Below are 16,358 nucleotides of genomic sequence, written 5' to 3' on the forward strand. Positions count from 1 at the left end.
TCGTTCCGCATGGTCATTTACCACTTTCATGGCCTTCACAGTCTCACACGCTGCTTTAAAATCGTCTAGGTCTTCCCAAGTCTCTGGGTCTGCTTCCAGAAAACTGTCAGGAAGGTCTATATTTTCAAAAAGCATGTGGGATTTCTGTGCAACAAAGTCTTCCAAACCACTTTCCTGAATATTTCCCAGATCAACTTGGATGCGATTCGGAGGATCTTCTTGTCCTTCATTCTCCAGTGCGAGGATCATTTGTTGTTTCACTGCTGCAGGCACATTCTTGTCAAAAAATGCAAGACCAATCAGGTCTTCTGATGAGTACCACAGATGACCATCCCAAAAGTGTCAGTGATCTTGATCAGCAACAGACTTGTTCTAACTTGTCCAGGTCAGAGGTAGGTGATTTTATGGAAGGCCGAAATGTTTAAAAAAGTCAAATTTTGAGACATTTGAATGTCAACAAATTTTCAGTATAAATTTGAAACCTTACCTCTACAGGGTACAATGCATACTGCATAGACCCCTTAAAACATATTTTCCTTCATAAAACATCAACAAGGCATGCAGGGTATTCATAACTCAACTTAAAATTCCTGTAAAAGTATGCGACAATCAGAAACTGTTTCAGTGTCCATGGTATTGTTAGACGTTAGTGTAAGCCCATATGGGGAAACTTTGAGGACCATGAGCTACCCATAAATATTATTCAATTTCATTTTTATTTCACTAGCAGTGGTTTTTAGGTATTGGAACAGTTCTGGAGGGTGAGAACATGACATTTCAAAAAAAAATAATTGTGGACCACCATAATATATATATATATACACACACACACACACACACACACACACACACACACACACACACACACACACACACACACACACACACACACACACACACATATATATATATATATATATATATATATATATATTATTACTGTAGCTGGTATTGCAGAAGAAAACTTGCTTCCCCCTCCAATTAACGAGCCTGTCGATCAATTTTACATCTCCCCTTTCATTTCCTCCAAATGCTTTGTCATATTCCATTAGCTCCAGCACTAATCGGAATAATTATAGTGAAGTCCCCCTTGCTACACCTTTTTACAATTCTAGTTACCTCCACCACTGAGGGTGGATGGAGGTTATGTTTTCACCCCTGTCTGTTTGTCTGGTTGTGAACAAGATATCTCAAAAAGTTGTGGACGGATTCGGACGACATTTGGTGGACAGATTGGGTGTGTGACGAGGATGAATCGATTCGATTTTGGTGAAGATCTGAACATAGATTCGGATACGATAATTATTAAATTTTTAAGTGATTCTTCACCATTGAGAGATCGGGTGAAAAGCAACATATAGCATGATATTTTAAAAAGGTGTGGATGAGTTATGACTAAACAAGATGGAGTGGATGAGTTGGTTAGGTGACGAAAACAAGCCGATTCGATTTTGGTTCAGGTCCGAATCCAGATCCGGCCTATCGGTGGGATACAAAACAAACTGTTCAGCCTGGCGGAGGTATGCACTCTACCGAGTGCCCTTCTAGTTGTATATATGATACTAGTCCTCAACAGACAGCACACGATCATGTCCTATCATTCATACAAAATGCTGTATCCATAAAACACAGTTTCATTGTCTATGATAAATTGCTCCTGGCTCCATTGTGAATGTGGGTACTCTGCTAGGTAGTACAGTTATCATTGTGTATTAAGCTCTTGCATTAGTTCATTCATCATCCGTTATACAAATGCTGTGAATGATGGAAAGATCTGCAAGTGTCGAATCAATGTTTCATTTTGAGCAGGTGAATTTATTTTACCTCTTGTGGTTTAGGGGTGATGTTGTTTGGCGTTAAATCTTTTGGCAAAACAAAAATCCTTAACCCACACAGCTGGGATGGGAAATTTTGATTCATGGGGCCCACTTTACCGCTTTCAAAGTGTCAATTTATTTCACAGCTTAATTCTGATGGTGGATTTCACAGCATTAAGTTTCCTACCTACTGTTGAGAAATGTGCAAGCTCACAAAATTCATAAAACTTGTTTTTTTGTACACTTTTATCAATGAGATGCTACGTCACTAGAGCAACATGGTTTGCTGTCACTCATGGAGGCAGATGATTGTTTGAAAGCACATTATGTGATAAGGGATAAAATGTACATGAGCAATGCTTGTTTTGTACAATACCTCAGCTCATAGAAGAGCGAAGTGACAGAGGGTAAAAAGGCAGTGCGTTGAAAGTTGGGAAATGGAGCCCCATTTGGACATAACAAAACAAGTGAATGAACAAATAGGAAAGAGCACAGAGAGGAGGTGTGGAAAATAGTAAACTCCAGGAAAAGCAACACATTCTGCCAGAAAATGGGTTAAAGGCCTTTGTGGGTTAAAAATGAAATGACATTAGCAAAAAAGTGGTCCCAAAAAAACAAACAATTCACCTGCAGAAACAAGAAAATAGGAAGAAATGAGTAGAAGTATGCAGTAAGCCTGGATGTGGTAAGTTTAAACTAAAGGGGATTACTTGAAGAGTGGAGGAGTTGGGGAGGATTGGAGGGTTGAGAGCACATTGAGCTAGATCGGAACAGAGTCTGTAAAAAAAAACCGAGGTCCTCGACCTGTTAACGATGTGAGAGCAACAGGTCTTGTGCTTTGGCCTCATCATGGGAGATGCCATTAGTGGACTGATGCTGTGGTGCCAGCCCATGCAAGAGAGCAGTACTCCATTAAGCTGTGGACGAAGGCTTTGTAGGTAGTGAGCAGTCCTGCTTTATCAAGGAATAAATATAGAGGATAGCCAGTCTGTGGCTGTATTTTCAGGCCACATTTGCTATATGGTTAGGCCTGCCTTCGAACCTCTTCCAGTTGCATCCTGATCTGTTCTGTGTTCAAGCTCTTCCATGAGACCACTCTGTATACAATATTTTTTTAATTCTTAGTTATAATAACGTACGGTAAATTGATCATCGGTAGAAAACATCGTTTAACTTGTAATTGCATATTACACATGGAAGCTTTAAAAAGTAGAAATGGTGTTCAACATTCTTTGGAAATCAACTTTTTTTTCGTCCAAAGCCCACATTTAGGATCAAAATGAGCTATTCGGTTGGCAAATACATATTCTGCAAGTGGGGCGGGGGGGGGGGGGGGGGGGGGGGGAAACAGGGCTAACATTAGCCCTGTTATGAGTGCTGTTGGCCACGGTTGTGGCCTTACGGGAATGTGCTGTTGGCCACGATTGTGGCCTTACGGGAATGTGCTGTTGGCCACGATTGTGGCCTTACGGGAATGTGCTGTTGGCCATGATTGTGGCCTTACGGGAATGTGCTGTTGGCCACGATTGTCGCCTTACGGGAATGTGCTGTTGGCCACGATTGTGGCCTTTACAGGAATGTGCTGTTGGCCACGATTGTCACCTTACGGGAATGTGCTGTTGGCCATGATTGTGGCCTTACGGGAATGTGCTGTTGGCCACGATTGTCGCCTTACGGGAATGTGCTGTTGGCCACGATTGTGGCCTTACGGGAATGTGCTGTTGGCCATGATTGTGGCCTTGCGGGAATGTGCTGTTGGTCATGTTTGTCGCCTTACAGGAATGTGCTGTTGGCCACGATTGTCGCCTTACGGGAACGTGCTGTTGGCCACGATTGTCACCTTACGGGAATGTGCTGTTGGCCACGATTGTGGCCTTACGGGAATGTGCTGTTGGCCACGACTGGGGCCTCACGGGAACGTGCTGTTGGCCACGATCATGGCCTCACAGGAACATGTTGTTGAACGATTGTGACCTCACAGATCACTGGTCTGAATACCCGTCTCTCTGATAATCATGTCAGTGTACGACAGCTTCCTAACATGCTTCAATGTTAATGGTTTGGGCTTCCAAAGGATGAGGGGTGAAATCACCTGCTCCTTGGCCCTAAAGCAGTGACCTGTAAAGTGACCTTTTGTTTGTCAGTTGTGTCAGAGATCAGTGGGAGGTTACAATATCCTTAAGAGATAATGGAAGTCCCTATAAAGTGCTTTTGGTTTAATATTATAATGATTTATTTTGTTGTCTCATCTAATTTTAAAACTTTGCTGCTGGACTCAGACTTTTGTACCCCAGTGTAGTTGAAAATAAATCGCATAGATTTACACTTTCTTCATGCTTTAGTACTTGCAATTTCACCTGTAGACGTGGCATAGTGATTCACCAACACCATGTTTCGCTCTCGGATGTTGTGTGCATTACAAGTGAAATAAAATGCAAATAAATCTCGAACATTAGACTGTAGGATGTCACTGCAGAAAATAATTATTACATCATTACTGACATTTTTCAGTAATTAAATTGGAATTTTCATCCCAGACATGCAGTTATGAATTATACAATGATTTGCACAACTTCTTTGGCCCAAGCTCATCTCTTGCTGAACAGGGCATGCATACCTTGTGCTGGCTCACTGGGCCAGCAGGTTGGTTGTGCTGCAGGGCTCAGCCCATACTGAAGCTCGGATTGCCCTGTTTGCTCACAATCTTCTTTCATATGTTCTTTGGTTTCAGCCCGTGGCATCAACTTGTGTTCTGGTATATCTGCCTTTGAAGCAGTGGCTGAACCATTGTATGTAACCAACACAAAGCCATCGCTTTCCTCCATTTGGTCAGTCCATAATGCTGTGTTTGAACCACAAGTTATGCCGTGCTCTTCTGGAATTGGGGAAAAATGAGAACCAGAAATTAATGTGCGAAGACGTGCTGTTGGAAGCTTTAAAAAGTAGAAATGGTGTTTAACATTCTTTGGAAATCAACTTATTTTCGTCGAAAGCCCACATTTAGGATCAAAATGAGCTATTCGGTTGGCAAATACATATTCTGCAAGTGAGGGAAACAAACAGGTAACCTGATTTTAAAAAGGTAACCTCAGTTGGTAACCTGATTACCTCTGGCTACTTGTTTCTGAGTTTTATCCCCAGCAAGTACCATCTAATCAAATTGAATGTCCTGTGAAACCAGTAAGGTGTGCTTATGGTGCATTTATGATTATGTGGAAGTTAAAGATACCTTTTTTTTTCTTCTTGTATCATGGGTACTTATTAGCCTGATCCCGCGCAGCGGGAGACCGCGTTTTGCAACCACCTCTGTTTGTCTGACTGTGTGTTTGTCCGGGCCATAACTCTTTTTTTACCATTTGAGCTTTTGTCATCAAATGTTCAACAAAGCTTTATTATGAGAATATGGAGAAGCAAAATCAATAATTTGATCAAAAGGTCAAAGGTCAGCATCACATAAAATCGTCAATTTTCATCCAATTGACCTGAGCTTTTAGCATTTGCATATTGGGTTACTGAATTGGTTCACCAATCAAAATCTAGAAGCCAATTGTTCTTTTCAAATCAAAAGGTTAAAGGTTGCATAAAAATGACAATTTTCATCCAATTGACCTGAAAATTGAGCAGGGTTTGCATATTGATTCAATTAAAATCTATTCCTTCTGAGGTCAAAAGGTCATGGTTGCCTACAATCGTTAATATTGTTGTATTTTTTTGCTCTTTTCATCATGTTTAGCATACAGAATAAGTAGATTGAATACAAAGCGGAAGCGGATGGGCTTTGCATTTCCAGATGCTTTCTAGGGTTTTTAGTTACTATTAAGTCATAAGTACAGGTTGAAGGTTAAGGCCAATAGTCATTACGAATGACCCCTGTAAACAAAGGAAGTGATTAAGATTAAACCACACATAGTGGTTGACTTATCTTAGCAATGTTGTTGACTCCTGGCTTTGTGAATCAAAATATATGTCTGTCTGTTTTTCCTATGTCGGTAGGTGATCCAAATCTACCGGATGGTAGATTTGACCATATCTGTATGTCTAGTGGTTCACAAGTGGATCAGCAATTGTATACTAAAACAGGTGGAGCAGGTAGATTATCCCCACCCTGGAGGTGGTTTCAGTGTTCTCACCAGGAAGCCATCACAGAATCCTTGCCAAAAAAAGATGTTGCAATGTTCATCAACACAAGCAATTATCAATTAACATTCCAAGATCATTCAATTCACAATTGGTTGTCATTTTCCAGAAAACCTTGGAACAAAAAAAAAACCTTGACCTTGGAACCAAACCTTGAAGCCAAAAACCTTGAAACAAAACCTATTAAGGTTTGTATTTTCAGTGGATTACCATGATGCTCAGGGCAGAAAATATAATCAGCTGTGTCTGGTGTTGGGTTCGTCTCCAAACTCACCATTGCTATTCATGCCGATCCAAGACCTGAAGCCAACTTGGCTTTGTGCTGGGTTTAGGGTGGTATCAGCACAGCAGCTATCATCAGCTCCATCGGAGTCACTGCTTACATCATCTGCTGCCTCATGTTCAACTGTGAGAAATCAAGAACACTTTATTGTGTCATTTCTATCTTAACTTGCCACACACAAGAAAATAATTACTTTTTACATATCTAAGACTTTAAGGGAGCGTTTGTCTGTCTGTCTCTCTATTTCTCTCTCCATTAATCCCCTTGATTGTTGTGTGCACTATGGCCACGATGTCCCACAGTTAGTACGTTGCCTTTTAACCCTGTGTTACCTCGCTCCCATTTTGCATACAAAAAAAGTTGAAAAGGTGAAATGTATGTCTAGGTACAAACTTACCAAGTACGGATATTTCAGATGGTGCTGAGTCATTAGTGTGTTTTGAAAAGTCTGACAGTGGTTGATTTGGAACCTGCACAAGCTTCGTCTGCCACATCTAGTGGAAATACGTACAGTTGAGTCTCTCAAACCATTTACAAAGAAGCCTCAGCTCCACATATTATGTCAAATTGGCATCAAAGAAACCAAAAAAAAAGGGTATGAATAAGGATAGTGACAAACAGCATGAGGAGTGTAAACAGAAAATGAAACATGTTAAGAGAAAGAGATGGCAACCACAATTTCAAGTTTTCAGTGCCAGTCCTGAAAATTATGCTGGAGTTTTCACATCGAGTTGCACCAATTTCAGTATTAAACTTACTTTGGGTAAACTGATATAGGAATATAGATTGTTGTGTGAATGTGATAGGGGATAAAGGGAGTAATATAGATCAGTTATGTCATCGTACATGTTTAGCAAAAAGGAGTACTGTATATGTATGCGGAAACGACAGGAAACATGTTGAAGGATGTATCAGGAGTGATACTCGTGATTTCTCTCCCCCTCCGGATATGTCTAAGCCCAGGTCTTCCCCCTTCTCTTTTGACGCTCATAATCATCCTTCTGTAATCTGTCCTGTATGTCTTTCATGATCGACCTGACGGCTCAGGCTCGCCAGCAATTGTGCCCTGCTTTACGGCATGACATTTCTGACCACTCCCGGCTGCGTGCCATGTGCAAAGGCCACCGTGGTTACAACAGCAGCAGCGGGCATGCCGTGGCATGATTTGGTTTGTGTGTAGGGCCAATGAATGGGTGGTCATTGGTTGAGTGGGCATAGAGGGGCATGATGCCGGGAACAAAAGGGGAGGCTTGCAGCCGTGGCGTTGTGGTTGGCGGCGTTGGAGTTGAATCTTGAGGTGCCAAGGTTCATGCCAGCAAGCATGGGTGTGCTGAAGACTGCAGAAGGAGCAATTTGGCCAAGACTCAATCACTAAATCATAACTGACTCCATGCAATGACAGACCTCAAGCCAGCTATGGTGTAGGGAGATGTTTTTTTGTATCGCGTCCCCCCCCCCCCCCCTCCCATCCCGCCTTAGCTATCTGTGGTACGAATGAGATACGGCCACGGTTTAGCCGAGCGTGGTATTGTGGGACTTTAAAGTGCCTGCATATAAACTGTAATATGTGCTTCTTTCTTCTTTTGCTTCTCCTTGTTCTTCCGGGAGTTTTGGAGCACAGTCCGTTAGGGGCTCATCATGCAATAGGACTTTTCAGGGTTGGCTCGGCCCAAGTATTAACAAACAAGGAACCTAATGTAGTGAAATCGTATTCGTACTGAACCCGGGGTGATGCTCGCTGCTCACTGACACCGCTAGGGGGGACGCGGCTATAAGACCCGCCGCGGACGGTGCTCCGAGACTTCTCCTGTGACATGTTACATCTAGCAGACTCGCTAACGGTACGCCTGCATAGAATATTAAGCTTGCTTGCATTGAATGTTATGGATGGACCCATGTGATGCCAAATCTTATTCCTATTGCATTTCCTGTATTACAGAATGATGTCATGGTCTTAATGGAATTAAACCACCAGTTGGACTAAGTTGTGTGGACCTGATTGGTTTTCCACAACACTTAATTCCATTAAAGATCTACCGACATGGCGGGCAACAAGACGCTGGGGGTTGCAACATTCTGTGCCGACCCACAAGCCTCGGATGGAGGATTGCAACTGAAGCACTGGCTCAAAACGTTGGAGCATCATTTCGCGGAGCCTGAGACCGAGCCGACGGCTGCCGCGAAGCTAGCAACGCTGCATTCGAAAATCGACTACAAGGTGTACAATTCCATCGCACAATGCGCGACGTACGACCTCGCGATTGAGGAGCTCAAACGGTTGTACATAAAGGAAAAGAGCCCGGTGTATGCTCGGTATTTGCTACTAACGCGACGTCAGCAACCCAACGAGCCAATGGACCACTACGCCCAGGAGCTCCGGCAGCTCTTGCTGGACAGCACCAGGGAGCCACGGACTCACGCGCAGTCACAAGATGACCTTCTTTTAGACGCCTATGTCGCTGGGGTCTCCTCCCAGGACCTAAGGCTCAAACTCCTGGAGAAGACCGACCTGACCTTCGCTACGGCACTCGAGCAAGGAAAGGTATACACCGAAGCGCGGTTGCAATCGAACACCTATGATCGCACGCGCCTCTTGGCGGGAACTTCGCTACACGCACGGCCGGAGAGTGCTACCGCCGAGGAAGCGGACCTGCTCGCGGAACTCCAGGATGCTCCGGAGGAGGACTCAGTCCTGATGGCTGCCGCAACGGCCAGACCCAAGGCCTTACGCGGGGCCACCTGCTATTTCTGTGGGGGGCAACGTCATTCCCGGGTCGTGTGTCCGGCTCGGGACGCCATATGCCATTTGTGCTCGCAAAAGGGGCATTACGCGAAAGTGTGCCGGAAAACCGCCCGCGGCTCGCGGCTGCGCGCGACCTTGAATGGGCTCATTGCGGAGCCTACGAGCCGAGCCCGGAACCCGGCGCCTTACCCGGCTTTGAAGGGTAGGGCCCCTCTCTGCGGGCCCCTGGGCGCTCAGTCGACCTTGGCGGGCGTCACCGGACAGCCACCACAGTCTCATCCTCAATCGGGCACGGCGTATGCGTCCTTGACCAGACTCCGGGCCACGTGAGGGGCTTTGGAGCCTCGCCAAGCCCCAGCGGTACGTTCTCGTCGGGACGCTCATGAGCGAACGGCGTCCACTGGCGGCGGCATGGGTTTGGTACCAACTACGGTGGCCCTCACCCATAAAAAGGCGATTTCAAATACGACGGAGGCCTTTTTCTGCCAAAAGTGTCAAAAGGCGCTTTCAAATACTACGGAGGCTTTTTCCCATCAAAATTGTCAGATTTTGAATCGCGAAACACCGGAATGCATGGGAAAGCTCTCTGATGGCTTTAACGGATGCCCCATGGACAACGAAGACTCCGGCAACGACCGCAAAACTGCTGCTGGCATAGGATCCGCCCGTGAGGCTCGTCCGATCCACTCGGGGGGTTCAGTCCCACTCCCAGCAGGCTCGTCCGGCCTGGCTCAAGCCCTTATTCCCCTCATGGTCGAAGGCCATTGTGTGCGGGCCTTGGTGGATACAGGGTCTATGCATAGTTTTATCGACCAGCGACTAGTGCACAGGCATGGTTGGCAGGTCTTGAGATCTACGAGACGGATCTTCATGGCTTCCCAGGGACTTCGACTCAGCACGAAGGGGGAATGCCGATTGAAACTCGTGATAAAGGGACGGGTTTTTCCAGATGTGCACCTTATGGTTTTACCTGCTTTATGTGCTGATATTCTGTTAGGACACAATTTTCTTAAGCGGCATGGACGTCTGGAAATGGAGTTTGGTGGGCCTGACACGCTTGTTGTGGGGGCGGACGCGCTTGCTGTGTGTGCCCTAGCGAAAATGGAAATCCAGCCGCTTTCGCTGTTCCCCAATCTAACCTCCGACTGTACCCCTGTCGCGGTAAAATCACGGCGCTACTCTCGCGCAGACATGCAATTCATTGCGGACGAAACGGCTCAGCTCTTGAAAGACGGTATCATAGAACCTAGCCGGTCGCCGTGGCGAGCCCAGGTCTTGGTGGTGCGAAGCGAGGCCCACCGCAGACGCATGGTAATCGACTATTCCCAAACGATTAACCGCTTTACACAGCTGGATGCCTACCCCCTTCTGGGGATGGACGCGCTGGTGCGACAGGTGGCCCAGTATTAGGTCTACAGCACTCTCGATCTCCGTAGTGCGTACCATCAGATCCCCATCTCTAGGGCGGATCGTATCTATACCGCTTTTGAGTCGGGGCAGCGGTTGTACCAGTTTACTCGATTGCCTTTTGGGGTAACGAACGGGGTTCTCCTGTTTCCAGAGGGCCATGGATGACCTCATTGCGAGGGAGCACTTAACCGATGTTTTCGTCTACCTAGACAATCTTACGGTTTGTGGGTATGACCAAGGGCACCATGATGCTAATCTGAAGCGCTTCCTTGAGGTCGCGCAGAGGTATCACTTAACCATGAACGAGGATAAGTGTCAATACTCTCTACGCAAGATAGATCTTCTGGGGTACACCGTGACCCATGGCTCTGTCGCTCCGGATAAGGAGCGTCTGCGACCTTTGCTCGACATGGCCCCTCCCTGCGATCGGGCGTCCCTGAAGCGCGCCCTCGGGCTATTCGCCCATTACTCCAAATGGGTACAAAATTTCTCCGCGAAACTTCGCCCCCTTGTGGCCTGCGACACCTTCCCACTGCGTCCGGCCGCGTTGGTGGCCTTTGGAGGCCTTAAGGCCGACATCGCCAGTGCCGCCGTGGCAACGATCGACGAGAGCGGATCTTTCGTCCTCGAAAGTGATGCCTCGGATCAGGCCATCACGGCGACCCTCTCCCAAGGAGGGCGTCCGGTGGCTTTCTTTTCACGGACTCTTACCTCCGCTGAGCGGAGGCACTCGTCTGTCGAAAAGGAAGCGTATGCGATCGTCGAGTCTATTCGGCGATGGCGCCCGTACTTACTCGGGCGGTGCTTCCAAATCATCACGGACCAGCAAAGTGTTGCGTTCATGTACGACACCTTACACGCCCAGCGCATTAAGAATGAGAAAATCACTCGCTGGCGTATCAAACTCGCCGACTTCTGTTACACCATCAAATACCGCCCGGGGAAGGATAACAGGGCCGCCGACGCCTTATCGAGACTGGCTACATGCGCGGGTATCACCTCTTTGGAGGGCCTACGTGTGCTGCATGCCACTGCGGGCCATCCGGGCGTAACGCGTTTCGCTCATTTTGTGCGGCGTGGCAATCTCCCTTACTCGATTGACGATATCCGCCGTATCTGTCGCGACTGCGCTATATGCGCGGAAATCAAACCGCGTTTCTATAACCCACCCATGGGGACTCTGGTTAGGGCTACGAGGCCGTGGGAACGCTTGGCGATGGATTTCAAGGGCCCATTGCCGGTGTCGAGTAGCTCTCGCTATCTGCTCACTATCGTCGATGAGTACTCGCGATTCCCCTTCGCTTATACGTTCGTGGACATGACTGCTGCCACGGTGATGCGATGCTTACAGAACTTGTTCTCTATGTTCGGGTACCCGGCCTATGTGCATACCGACCGGGGTGCGGTCTTCTTGTCTCAGGAGGTGCGCGGCTATCTGCTCCAAAATAACATCGCTTCTAGTTACACCACGCCGTACAGACCCCAGGCAAATGGGCAGATCGAACGCTTCAACGGGATTATCTGGAGGGCCGTCATGCTCAACCTCCGGACCCTCGGCTGGGGCCTCGATAAATGAGCTTGGTCGCTACCTGCGGCGTTGAACTCGATCAGGGCTCTCCTGTGTACGGCAACCAACCAAACTCCCCACGAGCGACTTTTCCACCACCCCAGGAGCACGGGGTGTATACGGTCTTTACCCAGTTGGCTCGCTGGGCCCGGGCCGGCCTACCTTAAACGGGCGGTTCGCACGAGCAAGTACGACCCCCTAGTGGACAAAGTGCAGATTCTCCAGGCTAATCCTGAGCATGCTCGTGTGATGACGGCTGATGGACGTGAGACTACTGTCTCCGTACGTCATCTTGCCCCATGCGGGATCGCCGACCCGAGTAGGGAATCGGACGAACCGATCGAACCCATCTATGAGACTATGGACTCTCCCGACGCTCCCATCGCCGAAAGTCTACCGACCCTCCCCTCGCCGCGTCTACCCGGGCCCGACGGCTTGGCGGTACCCCCTTCGTCACCTGACTCTGGTGGCGCCTCCGACGCCGGGGACACTGGGATACGTGATGCCGTACCCGGGGAATTTCGGACGCGTGCTGGCAGAGAAATCCGCCGCCCGGACCGGTACGGTTGGGTCGACTGATACCCTGTTCCGCACCCTGTTCGTGCTGACGATCGCTCGCTTCTAGCCGCTCTGCAGTATAATTCTAACGGGGGGGGGGGGAGAATGTAGTGAAATCGTATTCGTACTGAACCCGGGGTGATGCTCGCTGCTCACTGACACCGCTAGGGGGGGGGGGGGGGGGGCGCGGCTATAAGACCCGCCGCGGACGGTGCTCCGAGACTTCTCCTGTGACATGTTACATCTAGCAGACTCGCTAACGGTACGCCTGCATAGAATATTAAGCTTGCTTGCATTGAATGTTATGGATGGACCCATGTGATGCCAAATCTTATTCCTATTGCATTTCCTGTATTACAGAATGATGTCATGGTCTTAATGGAATTAAACCACCAGTTGGACTAAGTTGTGTGGACCTGATTGGTTTTCCACAACACCTATCACAGCGGCAGAATCTCATTAAAGTTTTTTGTGCACAAGAAACCGAAGTAAAGATCTATTTGGCTTTCTCGGTGGACGGTGCATAATAAATCGTGGATTTCAACAATCTGTTACTAAAAGGGGATCGTGCGATGGTAGATTTGACTAAGTAACCACCTGACGGTTGTTCACTGTTACAACATATATCGCTTTCTGAAGCCGAACCTTTGATGCATGGTTATCAGGGCACGTTTGGAGGCTGGAAGCATAGCGTGGAGGTGTGCACACTCACCTCTGAGCCGTTATTTTTTTATTTTTTTTTGTATACAAGATCGAGGCTCGTGAAAGAGCTAACATTAATCAAATGTTAAGTTAATTTAATGTTAATTTTAATCAAATGTTAATTAATGTTAATCATTAATCAAACATTCAGTTTAGCATGAGTTTGAAACTCGGCCCAGCTATAAACTGTCACACTGGCTTTTCACATGCAGAGGGGGGCATCACTATGTGTACCATCCCTCAAATGGACATTAAACTGGTGAGCCCATCTGCCAGTAGTAGTTGGGTAGTTGGTGGACATTAGAGATCACACGGTCAGTGTCGTTCGCGAAGAGGAGGCGAGCTAAGGCCAGGCACCCTGAACAAATTACAAACTCCTGCTCCAAACTACAGTACTGCATCAGTGGCATCGCCACACTCCTGCAAGAAGTGATGTAAACTTGCAGCCAGGTGCTGCACATGAACCAATGAAAAATGCCGGTTTGATAACAAATACAAATAGGTGAGGAACAAATTTTTTTTGGGGGGAATAGGTGACAACACTGACCAGGTTTGTCTGGGAAACCTTAAAGAATAAAGCTGTTTTGGTAATAATAATGCTATCATTAGAAATACAAATAGAACGGCACTCAGTAGAGAGCATACCTCCGCCTGGTTGGCCACATCACTCAATGGTGAAGAGTCACTTAAAAAATTCTACTAGCTGGATCTGAATACGGATCTTCACCAAAATTTAATCGATTCTTCCTTGCCACATACACAACCTGTCCAACAAGTTTCGTCCAAATCCGTCCATAACTTTTTGAGATATCCTGTTACGTATCGTTTTTGGTCCGATCTCCAAATGGTGAAGAATCACTTAAAAAATTAAATAATTCTCATATTCGAATCCATATTCAGATCTTCACCAAAATCAAATCTATTTGTCCCTGTTAAACACCCAACCGGTCCACCAAGTTTTGTCCAAATCCGTCCACAACATTTTGAGATATCCTGCTATGTATCGTTTTGGCCCCATCTCCCAATGGCGAAGAATCACTTAGAAAATTGTAGTAGCCGGATCAGAATCCGGATCTTCACCAAAATCTATTCATTTCGTCCTTGTCAGACACCCAAACGGTCCACCAAGTTTCGTCCAAATCCGTCCACAACCTTTTGAGATATCCTGCTATGTATCGTTTTTGGCCCCATCTCCCAAAGGTGAAGAATCACTTCAAAAATTCTAGTAGCCGGATCGGAATCCGGATATTCACCAAAATCTAATCATTGCATCCTCGTCACATCCGCTACATCTCTGCCAAATTTTGTTCGAATCCGTCCACAACATTGAGATATTTTGTTCACAAACAAATGGACAGACAAACAGACAGGGGTGAAAACATAACCTCCATCCACCTTTGGTGGCGGATGTAAATATGTACTTGATAAGAATCAAAGAGTAACAAATCGTGGAATTAAATCATGATTTACATGTATAAACAAGCATAACATGTTTGTATAAACAAACATGTTTTTTTTTTTAATCCAGAGAATATTGAAGATATCAAGAGATCCTAAGCATGAGCTTTGTTTCTGGAGGTATTATGGATAATTCTTAAAAACATGCATCTCTGAAAGATGTAAGAACGCCAAAAGTGAATGCAGTATTTTTTAAGTACTGACCCGTACTACACCATCAGAATGCCCTGTTACGATGACGTTCTGTGCATCCCATTCATGTATCTCTGACATGCAACAGCACAAGATATGCTGTGACCGTCCAGAAAACGAGTTGACGCTTGCTACCGGATCGCCATTGATGTTCCACAAGTAGATGTAAGTGCCAGCACAGGAAACGATGTCACCCTGGAGCAAAAAACATCAGTGCAATGGAAAACGGGGACATCAAATGTCAAAGCAAGAAATAACAACCAATTAAAAAAACAAAAATACAAAGGTTACATCATTTTTCATAGAGACTATGCCACAGCACCTTTACTTGGAAATCATTATGAAGAATCTTCCTTCACCAAGCTAGCGAAGAAACCAAATGGTCTATTATAATATGACTAAATGTATCTAGATGCTACCATTCTATTACTAAAAGGAGAAGCGTCCGTCCGTCACGCTTCATTCTAAAGAGCTCCTGCTGTTGTTAGTAAGGGCATTTTATGAGATATTTCACAAATCTGTTAACTAAATTGTTACCAAAAAATTTCTTCACCAATATGTTTGTAAAGGTGTGTAATAACATGTGTTAAAATGTTGAAGTTCAACGCCCGTGGGAAACCCAGAAAAAAAGCTGTTGAATTCGGGTACCGAAAAATTATTTTCGAGAATTTTTATTTTTTTTAATCGGCCCTTAAGTAACTTATGAGGGGTCAAATAAGGGTTTTTCATGATTCTGAGTTGATTGTTAACATTTATATTTTCACTTTTACATTTACACACAAAGTAGCTTTTATTTCACATACATATATAATACTCAAGAGTTATTTCTCATTCACAATGTCAGAAGTTTCAACAGTCATTGTCTATGTCTTCTTCAGACTCAACAACATCATGACTGCAGTTTCTGCATGTAATGCCATTACAGACTCCACAGGCCGAGATGCACGTGACCCCATTCTTCTTGCAGCTGCATCGCCGGTTGCTGCAATCTCCATGACAATTACAGCTCGTGAACTGCAATAGCTCCTCAGGAGCCGTGGGGTCCAGTGTTGGAACTGGCTCATACCCATGCACACCTATTGTCCATCCATAGTCACTGGGATTCAGAGACATGCTCTGTAGAAGGATCCAGTCCCGGGTCTGCAGGTAGGCACGGAGTGAATGTTGTGCAGCTGCACCCTCTGTTGGAGGTAGAGTCAGCGCGCGCGACCCCAGCGCGCCGTATGCACTCTTTCAGAGTGGTGAAGATGGTGTTGAGGTCATTAGGGTCTCCTTCAATAACTGGGAGGAACTCGATCTGTGTGCTCTGCTTTGCATCATTAGCATGGATTCTCTTCATCCAGCCATTCCAGTTGGAGTGTGGGAACTCAGGATCGTTGGCTTTGATCACCCACCCCGCTGCCCAGAGTGTGTCACCTGGAGTGAGGAGTGGCTGATCATGAGCCAGGGAGGAGGAAAGCTCAGCGAGGGGGAGAAACATGATCGCATTCG

General features: G+C 46.2%; 1 protein-coding gene across 1 annotated transcript in view; it reads right to left on the reverse strand.

The window, feature by feature from the left end:
* Window positions 1-4,405: 4,405 nt before the first annotated feature.
* The window catches only part of LOC137414939 (WD repeat and FYVE domain-containing protein 3-like), a 58,601-nt gene continuing 46,648 nt past the window's right edge, over window positions 4,406-16,358 (reverse strand). The window contains exons 12-15 of the mRNA XM_078769248.1: window positions 14,880-15,062; window positions 6,635-6,731; window positions 6,229-6,360; window positions 4,406-4,692 (exon numbers count right to left, since the gene is read on the reverse strand). Coding sequence (XP_078625374.1) covers window positions 4,406-4,692; window positions 6,229-6,360; window positions 6,635-6,731; window positions 14,880-15,062 — 699 coding nt within the window. The remainder of the gene's footprint in view (window positions 4,693-6,228; window positions 6,361-6,634; window positions 6,732-14,879; window positions 15,063-16,358) is intronic.

Source organism: Myxine glutinosa, unplaced genomic scaffold, assembly GCF_964187855.1.
Source record: "Myxine glutinosa unplaced genomic scaffold, kmMyxGlut1.1 SCAFFOLD_1776, whole genome shotgun sequence".
Classification (NCBI taxonomy): domain Eukaryota; kingdom Metazoa; phylum Chordata; class Myxini; order Myxiniformes; family Myxinidae; genus Myxine; species Myxine glutinosa.